The sequence below is a fragment of the Pavona decussata genome, unplaced genomic scaffold, assembly GCF_977016875.1.
Source record: "Pavona decussata unplaced genomic scaffold, jaPavDecu1.1 SCAFFOLD_166, whole genome shotgun sequence".
In the NCBI taxonomy this organism is placed as follows: domain Eukaryota; kingdom Metazoa; phylum Cnidaria; class Anthozoa; order Scleractinia; family Agariciidae; genus Pavona; species Pavona decussata.
In genome coordinates, this window is record NW_028145577.1 from 693460 (window position 1) to 715612 (window position 22153).

The 22153-nt window shown below is 37.9% G+C and overlaps 1 protein-coding gene across 1 annotated transcript in view; it reads right to left on the reverse strand.

Moving 5' to 3' along the window:
- LOC146464278 (uncharacterized) overlaps positions 1-19035 on the reverse strand; it is a 47345-nt gene extending 28310 nt beyond the window's left edge. The window contains exons 1-2 of the mRNA XM_085130001.1: positions 18947-19035; positions 15221-15305 (exon numbers count right to left, since the gene is read on the reverse strand). Of these exons, the coding sequence (XP_084986127.1) occupies positions 15221-15287 (67 nt within the window). The 5' untranslated portion in view covers positions 15288-15305; positions 18947-19035. The remainder of the gene's footprint in view (positions 1-15220; positions 15306-18946) is intronic.
- Between the last annotated feature and the right edge of the window lie 3118 nt (positions 19036-22153).

The window sequence follows — 22153 nt, forward strand, 5'->3', positions numbered from 1 at the left end:
ATAAAGTTAATTTTAATGCAAGTAGTCATTATAAATACTTTGAGCAGCGATACAAATTGAGCTCCTTTTGGGCGACAATAAGATGGCGTTCACAAACTTAACCAGAAATCCAACCTGGCATACATACAAAGAGCTCGCGTGTTCAACAGAATTTACCGGAGAAGTCCATAACCATTTAATAGTCCTTATAGCCCTAAATGGTTTTGTGGCCATTACTGCATTTCTGGGCAATACTCTGATCCTAGTTGCCCTTCACAAGGAGTCTTCACTTCATGCGCCGTCAAAACTTTTGTTTCGCAACTTAGCGACAACTGATCTTTGTGTTGGTCTCATTGTAGAACCTCTTTTTCTTACTTATTTTATATCTATCCTGAACGAACCATGGCATATTTGCCCGTACGTATTTGCTGTTTCCAGTATCGCAGGCCATATACTGGGTTGTGTGTCTTTGTTTACACTGACTGCAATAAGCGTGGACAGGCTTCTCGCCCTGTTATTAGGACTCAGGTACAGACAAGTTGTAACTTTAAAGCGAATATATTGCATTGTAGTTGTGTTTTGGGTTCTCTCCACTGCCGCAGGGATAATGATGCTTTGGAATGAACGTATAACCTCGTTGTGTGTCTGCATTGTTGTAGCATTTTGTGTAGTCACAGCAATCTTCTCTTACACGAAAATTCTCCTTACTCTTCGTCATAACCAGATTCACGCACAAGGTAACGTTAATCAAGGACAACCAAGCCAAACAGTTCAATTGAACATTGAGCGTTACAAGAGAACAGTGTCCAGCGCACTTTGGGTGCAGGTAGCGTTTGTTGTTTGTTATCTGCCAGTTGCTATAGAGGAGGTTTTGCGCCTTCAGAGAGGAATAACGTCATACATTTTCGTCGCTTGGCTTTCTTTAGGAACTTTGGTTCTCCTAAACTCGACATTAAACCCAATTCTTTACTGTTGGAAGATCAGAGAAGTCAGACAAGCAGTAAAGGACACACTCAGGGGACTTTTTTGTTGATCCAGTTAATTCTTAAAATATTCTCTGTTAAGCATGGTAAAATATAATTTTGAGGAACCATTCTTTTTTAATTGGACTTTGTGAGTTTTGTATAATAGTAGAATGCTGCCTTTGTAACGGACGTAAGATTAAAAACTGGATTCGTCTAAAATCCTTATAACTTATCGATTGGAAAGGAAAAGCTATTTGTAGATATTAACTGTGTCATCTAGAAAAACGAGCTTTTCTGACTTAGGAATTCGACAGAACGTTGAGAAGGTTTAAATTAAGTCAACGAGAGGAAAAAAGATTAAAGATTGGCTAGCAGTTATCTCACAAAATTCGGGACAAAGAACGTGAGTGAACCATTCTACAATCGAGTAATGCTAGAAGAATCGAACTTAAATATTAGAGTAAAATAAAGAAGGCATTTTTAATTTGAATTTACGACTTCTGCGTTAAACCAAAGCATAACAGTTGACAGTCCTGTGGCTAGTTGTTTCTGACATTAAAGCAATAATAAATAAAATTGTTTGATGATTTCTTTTTTCCTAAGATTTGTTTTTAGTCGACGTCCCGTTTGACGTGCTAAAAATGCAAACGGAGCGAAGGAGAAATGGGTAAAACTAGAGAAAACAAACCTGGAAAAGAAAATTGAAGAGAAAAAGCCCCATAATTAGGTCAGCATGTGATCATATCTCATATGCCACCACTGTTCACGTGCTCGATCATCAGAGGTCAAAATTACAGTCGATCGTTGTCATACACCAATTTCTGCGAAGAATTCAGATTAACAAAAAAAGGAATTTAGAAGAAATGTCCAGAGTTTTAATCAAACGTTGAAAAATCTATGAGTTCATTAGATTCACAGCAAGCGAATGTACAGTTTTGGATCAAATATAGACCAATTTCCATGATAAAAAAGGAGATTTTAAGGCTTAAATGATACGGAGATAACGAAGCGTTTAGTTATTAATATCTTGCATGCGTTAAAAAATATTTGAATACTTGCTTGAGAGGAGGCTTTCACCCAAATAATTGTGTTCCCTGTCATGTTTATACGATACTTTTTAAGTAAATGGTTTTTTAAAATATCTGTAAAAAATACGGAATGTTTTAACTTGTCTTTGCCCCAATAAGTATATCTCACAGTTGACAGTTGACATTCAGGGGGCGTGGTTAGTTATTTCTGTTAATGATGTTTTTCTATAATTTTTTTCAGTCTCTTCGTTGGACACTGACATACGACAAATGCAAACAAAGCGGGGAAAAAAACGAATACAATAAATACAAGTGCTATATATAGCGAAGCGTTTAGTTATTAATTTCTTGCATGCGTTAAAAAATATTTAAATACTTCAGTGATTGAGAGGACGCTTTCATCCAAATAATTGTGTTCCTTGTCATGTTTATACTACATGTTTAATTACCTGGCTTTTTAAACTCCCAGTGAAAAATATGAAGGCGTTAATTCAATTGTCTTTGCCGCTATAAGCATATCTCATAGTTGAAAGTTGACATTCGGGGAGCGTAGTTAGTTATTTTTGTTTGATGATGTTTTTCTATAATTTGTTTTCAGTCTCTTGGTTGGACCCACTGGCATACGACAAATGCAAACAAAGCGAGGAAAAAATATCAAATAAAATAAATACAAATACTTAAGAGCGCCTTTTTTTCATGACCGAGTGAGTGATGGCACAGGGTTCAAAAATTGACTACCCTCATATTTTGCTCAGACATACTCTATGATGAGTTAATAAACGTGGTGTATTTCTTATGTTCAGCTCTGCTTTTGTTTTCCAGAAAACTACTAATAACTGTAACGGGCGCCCATCGTCACCAAATGGCGGAAATTAGTGCGTCGAGTAACAACACAAGAACTTCGCTCGTGTAAAGCGCAAAAGGAAGCACGGTTTTTTCAAATTGGTATATTTGTGTAAGAGTCATTGGCAAATGATTTAAGTCTAAAACCAGGATTGTTTACTTAACTGGGAATGCACGGCACGAGTTTGAAAATCACCAATATTTCATTGTTTAAAAATCTCATTTTGGAGCAGTTTTTCAATAAACATTTTTATTATGCGGTATAACTCAGAAGCGCTTGAGATTAAGGTTGGGATTAGTGGAAATAGTCTTCTTTTCAACGATATAAAAATTAGTCTGGGGCTTTTAACTTCTGCACGAAAAAACGATGCTCTATGTCGAGAAAATCAAACACTACACTTGTCAACAAACACAAATAATCGAATTAGTCTCTGTTATCGAAGCCAATTTTACAAGCAAATCTTAGTGCTTAGCACCTATTTGATTAAAAGGTCGACATTACAAGTTTACCTCGCTAAAACAGTAACTGTAGATTGGTTTTCATTCCTAGTTTCTCTTCAAAATTACCATCTTCCCTCTGACAGCGAGTTTACGAAATCAACAACTATCTGAACGATACCTGGGTGGCTCTTGTACAAACATCGGCGCTATTCTTCGCAGTTTCAAATACACCATATCTGCTATCTTTCTCTAACTTACAACTGCGCTTGTTTCATCGTAAAAAAATGACCATTGAGCGAGATTTTCGATTACTGAGCGACACTGTCGTTTTGACTTCTTCAATCCATGCATAACACTTGTATGTCACGCAATGACATATCACACTCCTTACAAGGAAGGCTTGGTTACCAATATTCCTTCAGGTGTTACACAAGTTTTGCGGATAAGGAAATAATTTTGGTTTGTTAAAAAAGACACTCTGTGATCTAAAATTCTTAAAACAAATGGAAAGAACGCCAAAAAGAACGAGCTAGGTTAAGGAAGAAAGAACCACCGACCGACAGACAAGCAGCCCGAACAATAGAGAGAAAAAAAGAAAGAAAGAAACGAACTTGTAAGCAAACAAAGGAAGAAATGAAGGAAATAAACAAATGTAAAATTTAGAAGAAGGAAAGTAGTAATAAAATAATGGGAAGGGAAAAGCAGGAGCGCTCAACACTAAAGAAAACCAAATTTAATAAGGTGAACCAATCCTAATGATATAATGACCATCGCGTCATTCAAAATTTTTGAACAAAGAGATGATCGCGCAGCCACGTTGTCCTTCCGGATAACACATGAAATGGATATCAATTGCTCTTTTCAGAGGTTAGCTGGGGGACAGTGCTCCCAAGATAAACGAAGACGAGCAAAAGAAAAAAAGTGCCCTTATCTTCCCATTGCTTTCGTGTGGAAAAAGCATCTCAGCACACACACAGTCTGTCAGCGTAAGTGATGTTGAGTCGGAGATCAACTTAATTTTTGCACGGGCTTCAATTTTTTACTACACCTTGTGACATTTCGGGCATGACCATCTGTCCAGTTCATCCCTCCTCTTTGGGCATTGGGTGGTGGAGAGGTTCCCAACGATACCTTATCGAGCTACGCCAAAGGGAAATCGCGCAAGGCTGACCGCGGTATTAGCAAGGCGCTTTCGGAGACTATCTAAGACGTACCAGAGCCAACAGGTACAAATTTTCCCGTAAGGCAACGTAGTTTTGCTAATTCATGTTAGGGGAAGGTCAATATGAAATTCAAAAGTTGTGCCTTATTTTCAAACTGAGCGAAAAGCCGTAAGTCGGAAAAAAATTAACATATACTTGCAACAAGAAGCTCGGATTTTTAATAACTAGCCTGTTTTTGGTGTGCGATAATTTAATTATAATGTTTATCACGAACTTAAATTTTTTTCCGTAAATGAAACCAACATGCTTATTTTCCTGGAAACCCAACTATAAATGCAACGCTTATGCTTTTATTATTATTATTATTATTATTATTAATTATTATTATTATTATTATTATTATTATTATTATTATTATTATTATTATTATTATTATTATTATTATTATTATTATTGGATACTTTTTTATAGCCGTAGCTACTAATCTGTGAAGAACTCCGTTAAGTTCTCTCAAATAAACTGAACTCTAACAGTTACACAATTTTGTAGTCTCATTATATTCCCTCAGAAGCCCTTCAGACTAATCGCTGGTACTGAGAGTGGTCATATCCAGGGCTCATTACAGTGGTTATTTTACATCTCCAAATTGGAGACGGGGCCGCCAAAAAAATTTCAACGTGGCCATCCGAACCATTTGAGGGTCTAACCTTCTTCTCTAAATATTTCTGACCATGAGTATGGGTGCGGCCGTGGTTAGAACCCTGCGGTGCTTAATATTATTCTAGAAACTTATTGTTTTGTTTTTTTTTTTTATTTTCAGTTATCCTAATAATTATCGTTGCTTTGGGTAGGAATATGCCGTGACTGTAAATTGCGATTAATCCGGATTCATCGGCCATATGGAACTGTGTAGCTCAAGCTAAGCCTAGCTGATGTTACAAAGGGCATTGAAAATGTTGTCCTTCTAAAGGACATTTGTTTGTCTTTTAGCATGTCACTGACACATCAGTTCATCGCAAACAGCCGTACATGAAAAAGATTCAGTCACTTTGTCTTGGCTGCATCTGCCAGCAATAAGATTCGTTTTCCGGGCTCTTATCTGCTTTTCGCTTTAAGTATGTTCTTCATTGGCCTTACAAGCTGAGTGCTTAAAGCATTGGTGGCATTTCTACCACTGTTAGGCTAACCTTCAGGCGACACTTACACCACCGGCCCGTGTTACACTACCCGCCTTGAATAGCTTTCGCTAAACGCGGGTAGTGTACGTCTGAATAATGTAAAAGATGATTTTAAAAAAAATGGTTGATTTATTTGAGCGTAGCTTACATAAAGCGCGAACTTTCTTATCGTAAAGAAGTAATTGTAATTGCCTTTAAATGCGGTTCTCTTTTGTTGTTTTAGTCTCGTCGATAAAGTCAGGCAAGGCCGGGCTATTAAGCTGGATATGGTGTGCCCATTTGACACCAGCCCCCCCCCCCCCCCCCCCAGTGGTACCGTTCTGTCCACTGCACGTGCACGATGTACAAAGCATCAGCTTGTAAAACATTTGTACTAAAAAATCCCATCCTAAAGAAAAAAAGCTGGTAACAGATTTAGTACTATGTCAGCTAGGGGATTTTAAGCTTGAAGTCGGACGCAGACAAACTGCCGCGGAAAAAATATAATATGGTTGTTAATTTTGTTGGGTGTCCTGCGCGCTCGGTCTCATTGCGTGACTAACATGATCTTCTCATTCTACAGACGATTCCTCTTGCGTCTTCGGGCTGCAAAATTTCTTCTTTTGCGACTATAGATAATTGAATCATCGTTCTTAATCGTACAATTGAGTTACCTTATTTGCTATAGCTGTGTGGAGACTCAAATATGGTTGAATCTGTCAGGAACTGTAATGTTTCATGCAGGAGTCATACGTATGGTTGTTGATTACTTGTGCTTTGGTACACATGGTCGAAGGGTTGAAGGAAGAGTGGCGATGAAAAGCAATCTACAGCCACAAGTTTTGCAAGGTAAACTTGTAATGTTGACTTTCAAATCAAATACGGTGCTAAGCACTAAGATTTGCTCGTAATATTGGCTTCGACAACAGACTCCAATTCGATTATTTGTGTTTGTTGACAAGTGGAGTTTGTGATTTTTCTCGACATAGAGCGTGTTTTTTCCGTGCAGAAGTTAACAGCCCCAGACTAATTTTTATATCCTTGAAAAGAAGGCTATTTCCACTAAGCACAGCCTTAATTTCAAGCGCTTCTGAGTTATACCGCATGGGAAAAACGTTAATTGAAAAACTGCTCCAAAATGAGATTTTTAAACAATAAAATATTGGTAATATTTAAACTCTTGCCGTGCATTCCCAGTCAGGTAAACAATCCTGGTTTTAGACTTGAATCATTTGCCAATGTCTCTTACACAAATATACCAATTTGAAAAAACCGTGCTTCCTTTTGCGCTTTACACGAGCGAAGTTCTTGTGTTGTTACTCGACGCACTAATTTCCGCCATTTTATGACGGTCGGCGCCCGTTACAGTTTTTGAGAATTTTCTTGAAAATACAGCCAGCTTTGACCAAAAAAAATATATCACGTTTGTTGGCTTATCATAGGGTATCTCTGAGCGAAATATGAAGATTTTGAAGTTTTGAAGCATGTGCCACATTTTACTGATATCACGCGGTCTTCACAGACATTCTCTCTTAAGAGTCAGTTTTCTGGAAAAAAAGAAACGTGGACCAATGCAGACTGAGAGCCATGTCTCGTTAAACTACATATAGCCGAATGAAACGTAGCCTGGTTACCAGTCTTTGCACCGTCTCGTAGAGGAAAAAAACTGAGAACAAGATTGGTGACAGAGTGAAAACACTTGTAATAGGGATAAACTTGTGACGCACTTAAGAGAATGCGCTCACCTGGAAACTTGTGTTGCTTGTCAAATTATAGCATCATGGCGGTGGCACAAAACTCCAATTGTAAATGTGAAATATATGATGACTTCTGTCTTTAAATTTTTTTTTCAATATTTTTGGAATAAATATGAATTTAAGAAAGACGACAAATAATTTTAGGGAGCGTGGCTCCACAACTTGCTTCAATCAAAGAAGCGTGATCATAATGTTTGTCACAGTAACATCATTTTAGAAGGATTATATCCGTAGTACATTAAATCGTTGTTCAGGAAAAACGAAAGCGAATTTAAAACAAAAAAAGGAACATAAAAAGCATCCTGACTCTGTCTACCCTCTTTCCTTTACCGTTTCCCTTGATTTGCATAACATTGTACAACTTAAATATAATGACAAATTAACCCTCACAGGTTTGTATAGTGTGAATTATTTTGATCACAAAGTATATAGTTCTAGACTACTTATATGTTTAATGGAAAAGAAGTGGAATAAAACTTGTTACCATTCTGCAATGAGATGTGCCTCGTCAACTACAGCTGCTTTGATCTTTTCCCTAATTTCAACACTGTCCAAACCTTCCTAATTTTTTCCAATAAAATTATAATATTCCTTCCATTTGGGATACACAGAAGTCGAACGATTCGCCTCAAAGAACCATTGCAGATGGTAGTTTCATGCTGTCAACTTTGATATCTGATCCCGCATCAGCACATTCAACGGCGATGCGACCAAAATGATGGAATCGCTGACCTCCAGCCATGAGTCAAAACAAAGGGCAAAAGCTCGAATATCAAGGATTTGTAATCCTGTGTCCCCAGAGCCACTTGGTCCTTATGTCCAGCCTCCAGCGGTTAAGAGGATCAGGCGGCTCTGGGGGCGAGAATGGAAAACACCTGTAATAGGGACAAACTTATGTGGCGGTTAAGAGCATGCGCACACCTGAAAACTTGTGTTGCTTGTCAAATTATATAAATTCCTAGACTTTTGTAATTAGCTGGCGGCATAAAACTTCTGTCTTTTAATTATTTTTCAATAATTTTTTGGGATGAATATAAATAAAAGGAAGACGACAATTAATTTTGTACTGTCACGGTAACATGATTTGGCTATGATTATATGAGTAGTGCATGAAATCGTTGTTCCCTGAACTCCAAATTGAACTTCCCTTTTAGTTATGAAGCGATAATTTGTTTGAGCCTACCATGCTGTTTTTTATATTTTGTGACTAGTGTTTATGGACTCTCCGTGCTGCGTACTAACTGTATATCAATATTTTTATGCATTAAGGTATCATCATATTATATATATGGACTTAAGGACATGGATTGTCTGTTGAATTATAGCCTTTGGTAATAGATAAAGTTGCAAAGAACGCATCCGAATGTTTCATAATTTTTGTCGGTTGCTTTCTAATAAAACTCATTGTTTCAACTAAAGCTCATAACGCGGTTCAGTAAAATTTGACAAAGTTAATTGACTTTAGTCGTCAATAAACTACGCCATATATAGCTTAAGCTTTTTTCCCGAGCACTGCCATAACATGGCGACAGCATTCTCTTGCAGAAGACGTCAAAGTAATTTTCTAACTTTTTAACGCACGTGCAGAGCCTTTGTTTCGTTTACGAAACATTTTGCTTTTTCACATCAACCCTCGTCATCGTCGCCGCCGTATTTTCGTAAGGTCCCTAATATGTCTGTTGGTGTACGGCAAATGTAAACAAGTGACCAAAAGATAAGTCAGAGAGTGACATTCCCGAAAATAAATTAAGATACAAAAATTGAAACCGAATTTATCACAAACACAGCCCAAAAAAAAGTTACAGAAAAAGCAGCCTGACTCAACCTTTATGAACAGGAACTGTTAGAGTCAACATACGTCAATAAAAAAAATGTTATAACTGCACATTGAACGTTTCTGTTAAGCTTTCGTGGAGGTAAATATCATAACGGTAGAGGAAGCTCGCTCAGAACACTGTCATATTTCGACCCTTAATACTCGCGATATTCAAATACGTTTATCAGTCAGATGACATTTGCATAATATGTTATTGAGTCGGCATTTCCCGTCATACTTAATTTAGATCAAAAGCAAGGTGATTATTTATGTGGCATTTCTGATGTCAAGTTTATATCGGGATTCGTCTTCTACGTCGAATGCATACAAATTTTATCTTCTCTTGTTTCAGTATTTTTGAAGCTCTGATAACCATACCATGATCAAAACTAAAGGTAGTTTATTCCTTGGAAGCACAATTTGAATTGAGCTTGCACAGGTGCGACGGTACATAAAGCATTCGCTGAACTGCAAATTAAAACTTGCTGTTTAGTTATGTAAAAGTGATGATGTGGCTGAAAATATCTCTCCTGTTGTGTCATCTTTTCGCATGCTTCTGTTAATTACTGTATACACAAACATTTCTACTGTGATTAAATATTCTGGTGGCGATAGTACATTAAGATTCTGTGGTATACTGACTTATAATAAATAGATTTTTCTAAGGAATTGAATTTTTGAAAATTAATACATTTTCAATGAAATTTTCCTAATCTTTCAACTATCTTCTTCACTTCCTTTCTGATAAAACCAGATGCAAAAAAAATTCATAAGATAAATAAAATTTTAATGCAAGTAGTCATTATAAATACTTTTAGCAGCGATACAAATTGAGCTCGTTTTGGGCGACAATAACGGATGGCGTTCACAAACTTAACTGGAAATCCAAACTGGCATACATACAAAGAGCTCGCGTGTTAAACAGAATTTATCGGAGAAGTCCATAACCATTTGATATTACTGTTAGCCCTAAATGGTTTTGTGGCCATTACCGCGTTTCTGGGGAATACTCTGATCCTAGTTGCCCTTCACAAGGAGTCTTCACTTCATGCGCCGTCAAAACTTTTGTTTCGCAACTTAGCGACAACTGATCTTTGTGTTGGTCTCATTGTAGAACCTCTTTTTCTTACTTATTTTATATCTATCCTTAACGAACCATGGCATATTTGCCCGTACGCCGGATTTGCTGTTTCCAGTATCACAGGCCATATTTTGGGTTGTGTGTCTTTGTTTACACTTACCATAATAAGCGTGGACAGGCTTCTCGCCCTGTTATTAGGACTCAGATACAGACAAGTTGTAACTTTAAAGCGAATATATCGCGTTGTAGTTGTGTTTTGGGTGGTATCCGGCACTACCGGAGTGACAATGTTTTTTTTTTATTTATTTTATTTATTTAATTCAATATTTATCCAGGGGCATCCAATTTAGCAGAGCTAGTTTAAATGGAGCCCTGACACAGCACAAGACAAAACACAAAGCATTGAAATAAAAAAAAAAAAAGCAAATAAAAAACTAGACAAATAATTAAGTTATAAATGCAGCATGTACCGCGGGCGTTACTGTTTAAGATGGCACTTTAGTTTGGTTTTAAATTTACTGAACGCCTCTACCTGTCTAATGGTTCTCGGGATGGTGTTATAAGTTCGAGCACCGTTTATTCTGAAGCTCCCCTGATACTTAGCAGTTTTTGCGAAGGGAGGGCGCAACAAATCACGGCTTCTGGTGTTATAGTCATGGTAAAGATGCGCGTGCCTAAACTCTGAAAGTAAGTACGAAGGCGCTATTCCGTGAAGACATTTATGGACTAAAAGGCATTTGAGATAATTTCTGCGCTCTTGTAGGTTGGGCCAACCAAGTGTTGATTTTAATTCCTCAGCCCCGACTGATCGACCTTCAATAATGCATGCAGCACGTCTATTTAGCTTATCTAGGTAATCTTTGCTTCCAGCCCCACAACTGTCCCAGACAGGCGAACAGTAATCAAATAATGGCAAAACTATAGTATTGTAGAGCATTAGGCAAGTTGGCTTGGGGAGAACCTTACGCGCTCGACGCAGAACACCTAATCTTGACGAGATCTTGTTACCAATCTATTCTATGTGGTCCTTCCAAGATAGAGTGTTGTCTAGGAGGACCCCAAGGTACTTGAACTTGTTAACCCTTTCTAAACGCGTGTTATTGATTTCTATAACTAGATCGTCAGCCTCTGCGGTCCTCTGATGGGTACCAACAAGCATAATCTTCGTTTTCTCAAGATTAAGTATTAAAAAATTAGCATGAAGCCAGCTTAGGACATCAGTTAGGCCATCAGTTAACCGAGCTTGAATTTCACTGACAGACTTGCTTGCAAAATAGATAAGTGTATCGTCAGCATAAAGCTCAACACTACAACCTTGAACCGCCAAGGGTAGGTCATTTATGTAGATAATAAAGAGTAAAGGACCGAGTACGCTACCCTGGGGGACCCCAAAAGGTATAGGCTGGGGTTCAGACAAGAGCCCATTTACGCAAACACTTTGAGTGCGTGTAGTTAAATAGGACCTAAACCATTGGACAGCGGAGCGATTCATTCCTAGTAAAGCTAACTTATCAAGCATGATGTTATGATCTAAGGTGTCAAAGGCCTTACTTAGGTCTAAAAATATAAGGCAATTTAATAGTCCTTTGTCAATGTTTTCAAGCAGAGTGTTTGTCACGTGTGTGAGGCATGTGGATGTTGAATGAAATGGGCGGAAGCCAGATTGGAGAGGAGAAAGAAGCTTATGCTCCTGTAAATAGTTGTAGACCATACGGTGGACAGCCCGTTCAAGTATCTTGGAGAAGACGGGAAGTACTGAGATTGGCCGAAAGTTTGACGGGTCCGATTTCGATCCAGCTTTATGAACCGGCGTGACAATAGCATGTTTCCAATCAGCCGGTAGCGTTCCTTCATTGATTGTTCTGTTCATAAGTAGGGTTAGGGGTCTCGCCAGGGCTTCTGCCCCATCCTTTAGAAGTCGCACAGGAATATCAGGTAGACCGGATGATTTCTTGGAGTTCAGTGATTTCAGTTGTTTGTAAACAAAATCCACTGTTATTTGTGACAAACTAAATTGTGCACCTGTTAGTAGTTGAGGAGAGCTGCTGGTTGGGACCACTGGCACTGGTAGAGTCTGCCGCAGTGTTGCTATTATAGATTTAAAGAAGAATGCAAAGTTGGCTGAGATTAGCTTTGGATCTGTGATGATTTCACCGTCAATTTCCAGAGATTGAATTTGGCCATCTTTAGCATCACTTCCAATTGCAGATTTTATCGCACTCCATAATTTAATGTTACTTTGGAATGAACGTATAACCTCGTTGTGTGCCTGCATTGCTGTAGTATTTTGTGTAGTCACGTCAATCTTCTGTTACACGAAAATTTTCCTCACTCTCCAGCATCACCAGATTCATGCACAAGGGAACGTTAATCAAGGACAACCAAGCCAAACAGTTCAATTGAACATAGCGCGTTACAAAAGGACAGTGTCCAGCGCACTTTGGGTGCAGTTTGCGTTAGTTGTTTGTTATTTGCCACTTGCTGCCGTGGAGGGTTTGTACCTTCAGAGAGGAGTCACGTCAGACATTAGTGTCGCGTGCCTTTATTCAGGAACTTTGGTTCTCCTAAACTCGACATTAAACCCAATTCTTTACTGTCGGAGGATCAGAGCCGAAGAAAGACAAGCAGTAAAGGACACACTCAGTGGACTTTCTTGTTGATCGAGTTAATTCTTACAATAATGTCTGGAAACATGGTAAAATATAATGTTGGGGAACCATTCTTTTTCAATTAAACTTTTTGAGTTTTGTATAATAGTAGAATGCTGCCTTTGTAACGGAAGTAAGATATAAAATTGTATTCGTCTAAAAGTAAAAGCCTTTTAAATTATCGATTGGAAAAGAAAAGTTATTTGTAGGTATTGACTGTGTCATCTCGGCAAACGAGCTTTTTTAATTAAGAAATACGACAGAACGTTGAGAAGGTTTAAATTAAGTCAACTAGAAGAGAAAATAAATTGAAGGTTGACAATCAGTTAGCTCACAAAATTCGGAACAAAGAACGTTAGTACATTATTTTACAATCAGCACAAAATAACAAACAGACAATAGGCAATACACCTTAGAAGCAAGGTATGTCATTTTTATTAAGAACTTTCCAATATTTGTACCCCCCAAACCCGATCGTAAATATTCCCATACAAACTCTTATATTTGCGCCGTGACCGCTATTACTCAAGATGATGATCGCTCACGGCTTGAGCTTGGGCTGCCTGTGGCCTTAAATGTCGAATTTGCCTATTTAAGTCTCCAGAAACGTTGAAAAAAATGACGTAATGAAAAACATAGTGTAATGTTTTGAAGCATTCTCACTCGTGTTTAGTCCGTAGTCATTCGAGGTTAGTCGTGGTCACTCCTGGGCACTCGGGTGTACTTTGAGACATGACGTCTTTTCTAAGCATTTGTGAGAGCTGTACAGGCTTAGTCAAGGTGAGATCACTTTGTTCACGTTGCGATATGTACAATCTCAGTATTAAATCATAAAAAACATCTATGTTTTTAAAACAACAAAGAACTGAGACGAGGCCTCCATGACGAGGCAATATGCTGTAATAAGCTAAGTTCAGTAGAGGTTTTCTACGAAAGCTGTATGTACTTGAATCGTTTACTGATTTAGTACTGGTTGTTCTTCAGTCACTTTGGTCAGAGTTGTGACTGGAAAACGTTTTAATGAAATCTACTTGCATACTTGAGCAAGTGAAATGAAATCAAATGAAATCCGAGCCGCTGAAATTGAAAGGTCATACCTTTTGAATGAAAATTAGTTGAACCAGTGTTTCATTCAGAAGTTTAGCAAGATTTTAAAAAAGCGACGCGATGGAAAAATCGAGAAAATAAACAGTCATAGCGTTTTAGGTATATCCATCAAACAAATGTAGTTATAGTATAAGTGTTTATATCCAAACTTGTAGAATTTGTAGCTAAAGTGTCCGTGACATGTTATTTTGTCCAATATTACAGATAAAATGCACCTGAAATCAAGGTTGAACGCGCTTCTGATTTTGGAGGTCCCAAACTTCAGTTTCGTTATTCCTATTAAGAGGAAAAATCTGCGGAGGCATTTTAAAGATATCTCGATTTATGCAAAGTAGGAACTTTTTCATTCATCTGTCCTTTATTTAACTGTTTGCAAACATAAATATCTTAAAATCGGAGACACCCATGAACCTCAATACACATTTAGAATATTTTCCTATGAGGAAAGACTTTTTAACACAAAAGACAAAGTGTCAATTTTTATTATGTCAGAGATATTAGTGAAAAATGCGGCAACAAACAAAATCACCCCGTAAAAAATTGATTCATTATTTACTTGAAAACGCTCTTACAGATTTGTTTTTAATTTCGCCTACAAGTTGTCTGGATTGAGTAGTTTAAATCCTTAAAGTTTCGTCATAAAGTGTCTGACTAGATTTCGAGATAATCGACAATGTTTAAAATGAAAGGCTATGCGCTACCATTGCTATGGTAATAGTTGTTGCTTGGAAGCCGATGAGAAAATTAACTTTGATCATATGTTGAAATGATGATGTTGTATGAAGGAGATCGAAGTTTATCTTCTATGCGAGATTGTAATTTCAAAACTTCCACCCTAAGTCCAGATAAACTGCTGCGAGCCTCCTTAAAACTCCCTCTTTTTTAATTCACTAAGTGACGAATTAAAAGTATATATATATAGAACATCCCAGCTTTGTTCTGTAATGACGAAGATAATCTTACTTACGACGGCTCCAGTTAGTGATGGTCATCGGCCAGTAATTAACTGTACTTTAAATTAGATATAAGAAATACAGTTTCTGACCAAGGACCATAACATCGTTGGCTGGGGATCCGAGCGATTCAAACTGGTGCTAATGATACCAATTATCATGCGTGAACCATTCATTTTAGTTATTCGCCTGTTTATCTTAGAGCACAGTACTCAACTCGCGAACTGTACCAAGTAAGGATCTTGTAAGTAAAATATGTACATGTAGAAATAATACTCTTACCTGAGACTGTCACACTCATTGAAGCTACCGTGATCACTATCATTAGAAAGTAAATTTTCGTTTCCATTGTGTGTTGTCGACTGCTCTGCAATAAAAGAAAACAAAAGAAGCCATCAAGCACACAGCTATGACTTTTTTCGTAGAGCCAATCAGCTTTAATTTTGTAAATTGGACAATAAAATTGCACCTTTTTCTTGTAAAACAACTCCGATCCATCATTGGCGTCTCAATCACTAGGTTATCGATACTGACCAGTTTGAAGCAGTTTCGTTTATATTACAAATAAAAAAGCTCCTTATTACCCCTGTCCTTTTGTTAAAGCCATGAAAATGTTTCAAGGATGAGGTAGGAAAGGCTTAAATATGGAAACAGCTTGTTAGTTGAAGAAGGTGCTTCTCATAGTAACAAACGTACAATAGTTATAATCAAGGGTCTCATCTCTTCTTCCCCACCCCTCCCCTGCTACTCCCCCGTTCAGGTTTTCCGCAGATTATTTCTGACGGGATTCTTATACGTCTTTCGATTCTTTTGGCGACAAAATATAAGATGTTAACAAAAAGATACAAGGTTTGGGATTAGATCATATTCCGCGTAGCCAGCAATGTACATTTTTAATTCATACACCTTTTTACCAAATCCAATTGTGAGTACATCATTTTGTTTGCCTTTTTCATTGACGTGACAGGCTGACGTAACGCCATACCTCGTAATCTTTACCTACTCTTGTAGATCACGTCAAAGTCTCCTATCCATTAAACGAAAATCGTTTCAGGCCCCAGTTGTTCAAAAAAGGATAACTCTATCCAGTGGATTAATCGTTATCCAGCGGATAAAATGTACCCCAACCAATACATTTTATCGGCTGGATAGCGAGTTGCCCACTAGATAAAGTTATCCGCGCCGTCCTCTTTGAACCAGGGACCGCGCAGCATTTTTGCGATTGGGGGGCTGAATAAAATGCCGAAGGCATTTTAAGCGCGCGCTGCAGGCAGGCGCAAGCTCCCTAGGGGGTCCGGGGGCATGCTCCCCCGGAAAATCTTTTAAAATAAATGCTTCTAGAATGGCTAAAAACACATTCCAATATAGCAGACACAGTGAATTATTTTATTATTTATCAGGCTAACAAACACCAAATTTGAACTAAAATAACAAAGCATCAAACACAAGGAAAATCCCAATAATTACTTTTTAGCACGTTTACAAATCTAATTCAGTGAATTTACAAAGTTGCGAAAACGGTTTTCATTTCGCTGGACAAATTCATTCGCTACATCTAGAAGCCGAATTTTATCTGTTTTTGCCTTGTGGGTATGCAATAAAGCTACATGATTAAAACGTTGCTGTTTCACGTTAGCACGCAACCACGTTTTCACTCTTCTTGCCATGGAAAACGACCGCTCACCTGTAGCACTTGTGGCAGGATTTACCAACAGGAGTTCAGTTACAAATAACAATAACCTCAGTTATCATGTGTCTCTCATGATCAGTAAGACTCTTAACCGCTTTCAAAACATCGGCAAAGCAATTAATCTGCGCATCCTTGATCAACACTTTCAAAATTTTCGAGTTGGGAAAAAAGATATCCAATTTATATATCGTCAGCATAATTTTCTTTCATGTAGTCCATTTGTGACGATACGTCTTGCGAGCTCAAAACGCCTATCAGAAGAGACTCCATTTTCGAATATGCTTAAACTAGGCTTATCAAAACGTTCTTCAATGGACGAGACTATTAAAGCTAGTGCTTCAAAGTATATTCTTCGATATACTTGCTCAGGAGTCACAGGAAAGAAAGGCGTTCCAGTTCCAACCTCAAATCTTCCAGGAGCTCTTTTGTTTCTTGGTACCTCACGCTCCGTAATAGAAACATGAAGCTGTTTTTGCGAAGCACTGTTTAATAAAAAGTTGCAAAACAGTCATGATTTCTAATCTTCTTGAGTGCATCCTTCGTCAGCTTGGCATTGTGTTGTCCACTGGTGGCTAACATGCCGGCTTTCTGTAAGGTCTCCGATAGATTATCTCTATGGGAGAAAATCCTCTGACTCAAGTTTAATCCAAAGAAAAAGTCAAACTTTTTCATCTGTGCTTGGCATCCAGTTATTCTACCACGAACATCTGATTTTAGTCTCGTTTCAAGGCACTCATTCCATAGCTTTTACAATGCGTCATAATTCTCGATGACTCTTTGGAAACAGGTGTCCTCACAGTCCACCTTGTTGCACAGAATTTAGTCAAACCGGATGCTGAAATGCCTTCTTCTTCATCTTATACAGTTCTATATTTGACTTAATTTGCCCGAGCAAGTTTTCGCGTTTTGGCGAGAACTTGACTAGCTTTACAATTTCATTTGTGTTATTTACTGTGTCTGACAATATTTTGCAGTGACTCGTTGCGTCTTTTACACTTAAAGTTATCGAATGAGCATGGCAATGTGTAGAATGAGCTTTTTTCTGATGAAACTCATGGAAGTAAAAAACGACTTCTATAATAGAGCTTAAGAGAAAACATAGAAACCATGTCCTAGGGAGGGCCGCCGTATTGCATGTCCTTAATGAAGAAATCAATTTACCGCGTACCACAACGCTCACTGGCGAAAGTCTTCATTAATTACCGCATATCTATGAAAGCTGTAAAACAGTAATTTTCCAATTAAAATTTTTTTTTTTCCAAAATTATTGGGGGAGGCTGAAGCCCCCCCCCCCCCCCCCAGCCCCCCGGCTCCGCGGTCCCTGTGAACAGACGGGACCTGATAAAACAGCAAAAACACAAGGGTGTGGGGATTGCAAACAATCCCCCTCCCACCTCCCTCCAGGCAGACCAGTTGCCTACATCGAGAGCGTGGCCGATAAGTTGAAGTCAGGGATGTCACGGAACTATGTCAACGAAGTTCCACAGCTCACTCCACTATGTGAGCCGCACACAACCCCACCGGGGGGGACTCTCATATGAAAGGGGCGAGGATGCTCGTCGAAAGTTCTGAATTAAACTCCTAAAGGAGACCAATCTGGGCTTGGCCAAAACTTTTTTGACCCTCTTAAAGAGACCATTTTAAAACACAGACAAATAAAAAATACAGTAACTTTTCGCGTGCAACCCTAAACGAGACCTTCACGGCTAAATATATTGGCGTTTTACCCAGAACACCCTAGTGAGACCAAAACCCGAAATTTACACCCCCTAAGCGAGACGACGAGCATCACCGCCCCTTTCATATGAGCTCGCTCTGAAAAATCGAAGGGTAAGCGATCGAGATGTCAACTCGCGAAACTCTTGACGATGGTCAATTTACCTTATCAAATCAGCTGATAAAAAACAAATATTCATTTTCACTCCCCCACAAACGCAGCATCAAAGTTTCTCTAGAAACCAATCGCCTTATCTACTGCCAGTTTGTGGTCAGAATAATACTCTAAACCGGGATCTCCAGCTTTCCACAAACTCGCAGTCTGACTCCAGTATCATCCAATGCAGACCATTCTCATTTTTAATCGGTATTAAACGAGTTTTTGTACAGCTAAATTAAGTTGGCTTCAACATTTCACGCGTTCATTGTCAGAAACAAGAGTTTCTATGTAATGAATGTTTCTGGTACACTATATATTCAGATATTCACTTAAAAATATAAATATTTAAATATCTGAATATTATCCTTCGACGATTATTATTTTTACTTTATTTTTGTAGAGTCCCGAATGAAGAATGCCAAGAGTAGTCTAGATAACTTACTTTCACATTTCCCGCTGATTCTAATCTTTGGAATTTCCTTTTTTTGTCAATAAGTGACAAAACATGTTTTGCGTTGTCAGTCTGTTTTACTTTACTCACCGCGGTTTCCTAGCATAATATCGCTTCGCGGTTTTACATATTAATCTGGCGCCCGTTACAAGTTCTTGACCAATATCAAAACAAATACTTTTAATCCTTGATTCCTCTTTAAAAGTCCTTAAGGATAACTGAAAGGGCTAACAATGTTTATTAATGTCATGGTTTCAGTTGTTTTTAGCAGATAGGAGGCACAAATATGATCAGGACTCTTTTGAGTCAAATTAACTTAGGATTGGCGTACAATATATTACTTTAAATGCAAAAATTAAATAAAAACTTGTGAGGACTGACAAGTCAAAATACCCATAAAATCTGGTCCCATTTCAATTTACGGCCTAGATGTCTGAAGATGTTTGTACGCATGACCAAGGCAGCGTCCACGTTAATACATTTAATTATCAACTAGAATTCTGAGAACTTCCGTATGAGTAAAGCTCTGCCCACACAACTCTTGAAAAATTTAAAAACGCATTTCTTTCTACTAGAATAAGTGTGAACAGCGGCCTTAGTCACTTCAGTTTGGAGAGCGTTTTTAAAAAGAGCCGTCTTTCAGTTCGGCGTTTGAAAATTGCCGTTTAGTATACTGAGTGCGGCCGGGAATCCAAACGTTTTCTAGATTAGTTTGCACGGAGCCAAGGAGTTGAACACAACTGAATGCAACATCAATCAAGTGTTCAAATAAATCATTAACCTTCTCTGCACTTCCAAACAATAAAACACCCAGTAAGGGTTTATAAAGACAAAAGTACAACAGGATGAATTATTGATATTAGATAATTTCTACCGAAGAAAGGAAAATTCCTAGGAGCAGCTTCAACGAGTGAGGTTAAGATCACCTAATTTGTTCAACTCATATCTAAAAGTGCCCTGAACCTTTTTAACCGCTAATATTACAGTTTATATTCCGTCGATGAACGGATATTTCAGCAACATGTCGGTGTTTTGAGCGAATAAGACAATGGCGCTGAGGTAACTTAAACTCAGCTCTAACTTCATTGATGAGTACAACATGACGCAGACGTTAGTTTTCTGTCCGCTACTTGCTATTAAAAAGAATGAATGGGCTTTTGGTCTGAAATTTAGCCAGCAAATTAATTCTCTATCACTCAATTAATGCCATGTTTTGGTTTTTAAGAAGAAAAAGAAGAAGAAGAAGAAAACGGATTGGTTGCTATTTGAATCCCACTGAAAGAACGCAAAGGTCTAAATAAGAGATTTCCAATTAGTTATCTCCTTGCTCTCGAGATTTTTTTCCAAACAACAACAACATAGAGCTTTTGAAATAAGTCACGGAGTTTCTTAATTAAAGCTTAATGTTCAGAAACGACTTAAAAATAACTGTGTATATATCATGGCCAAACGTTAACTTTCTACACTACTATTTAAAATTAAACTTACCAACAGTATCTCGGTGCTGTACAAGCTTCACCACTACCGTACAGTGTACGTGTCCAAAGAATATCTTAATTAAACATCAAAACATTTCATATTAAGATAAGCTGAAAACACAATATAAATTAGCTGCGCCGGAATTAATGCTTAGACAATGCTAGCAATATTCTATATAAATCAACTGCTTTTTGATTCTTGAAGCTGGTTGTAAAATTACCAAGCGAGAAAACAATTACGTCTCTAATTGTATTGATTAACGTGTCCTACCAACACTACAACACAAATTTGTCAACTATTAAAACAGAAAGTGAACGCAAACTATCCCTGAAAAAGTCAGCTATATTTGAGTGAAGAAAAATTTCAGTCTGCAATACCCATGATTGCCAATAATATTGGATTAGGAATATATTTTATTTTGCAGAACATGCCAGACCGTTTTCATGAATAAACGTCTGCTTTTATTACCAATGTCCTGCTTTTACGAATGCCTAATTGATATTGAGCAACCTAAAAGAGTCGTCAGTCCCAATTTCTAAGCACCTCTATGGCTCTTTAAACCGCTTCTAGATCTCAATTAATTTCCTCTCAAATTAGTAACACCTTTTAAGAACGTTATCACACATTTCCATTGACTTATCGACGCAATCACGTTACAGTCACTTTGTTGAAGGTGTTGTTGTATGAATGGCAACCGCAAAAATTTATTTCAACCACAAAGCCGCAAAACCCAGATCTGTAACATATTGGAATATACTGATCCCACGTCATCGAAGTGAAGTGTGTACGTGCCTCACTAGCCATTCATGTTTCGGTTAGAATGCAAAACAGTCTCTTAACATTCGATAAACAACACCAAACTGGGGTGTGCTTAGCAGCCTGGCCTTTGAGTGGAAACGAGGCAGGAATTGATTTTGTTTTGATACAAACCTCAGTGCTTTTCATAGTTTTCAAACTAGTTTGCAGAAGAAGAGCATTGTCTACATATAAAAGCAGTGAGCTTTGTATCAAAACAAAGTCAATTCCAGCCTCGCTTCCACTCGAAGGCCAAGTCACTAAGCATGCAACTGTAGAATGGGCTGTTGACACGTTAAGTCCCAGAGGGAAGCGAGATAGGAACCATAAGTTAAAGTGGGCGTAAACCAGAACAGGAAGTCGAGGTTGAACAAAAATTGCGCCTTAACTAGGTTAGTGCCATTATTAAATGTTAACATGGAAAATTAACCCTCACGACAGGACGGCATCGTTAACGTTTGTGACTTAGCTTTTCACCGTAACTTTTTAAAGGGGCCTTAACGTAATGGTGCACTTTGTTTGCTGTTTTGATAGGCTCTTTCTCGATATATATTACAGTGCGACTACTGTTACCGGGTCACTTAAACAAACCTGACCAATCAGATTGCAGGACAAGAACAATGAATTTAAAGAAAAGCCGATTGAACTAATCACGAGTGGTAGGAAAACAACAGTTAAAGCTCCAAAGTTTTGAATTATTCACTGTTCGTATCCTGTAATCTGATTGGTTAGTTTTGTTTAAGACACCACGGTAACACTAGTCGCAGTGTAACAACCATTGTTTGGCATTCTATGAACACTCCATTCAACTATTGAAAACAAAAGAAAAATTAACCTGACAATTTGGATAAAAGAACGATGTATTATGGTTTTTTTTTCGTTGCTGATATTGATGGTTTGCATGTGACGTCATGGCGGCCATGT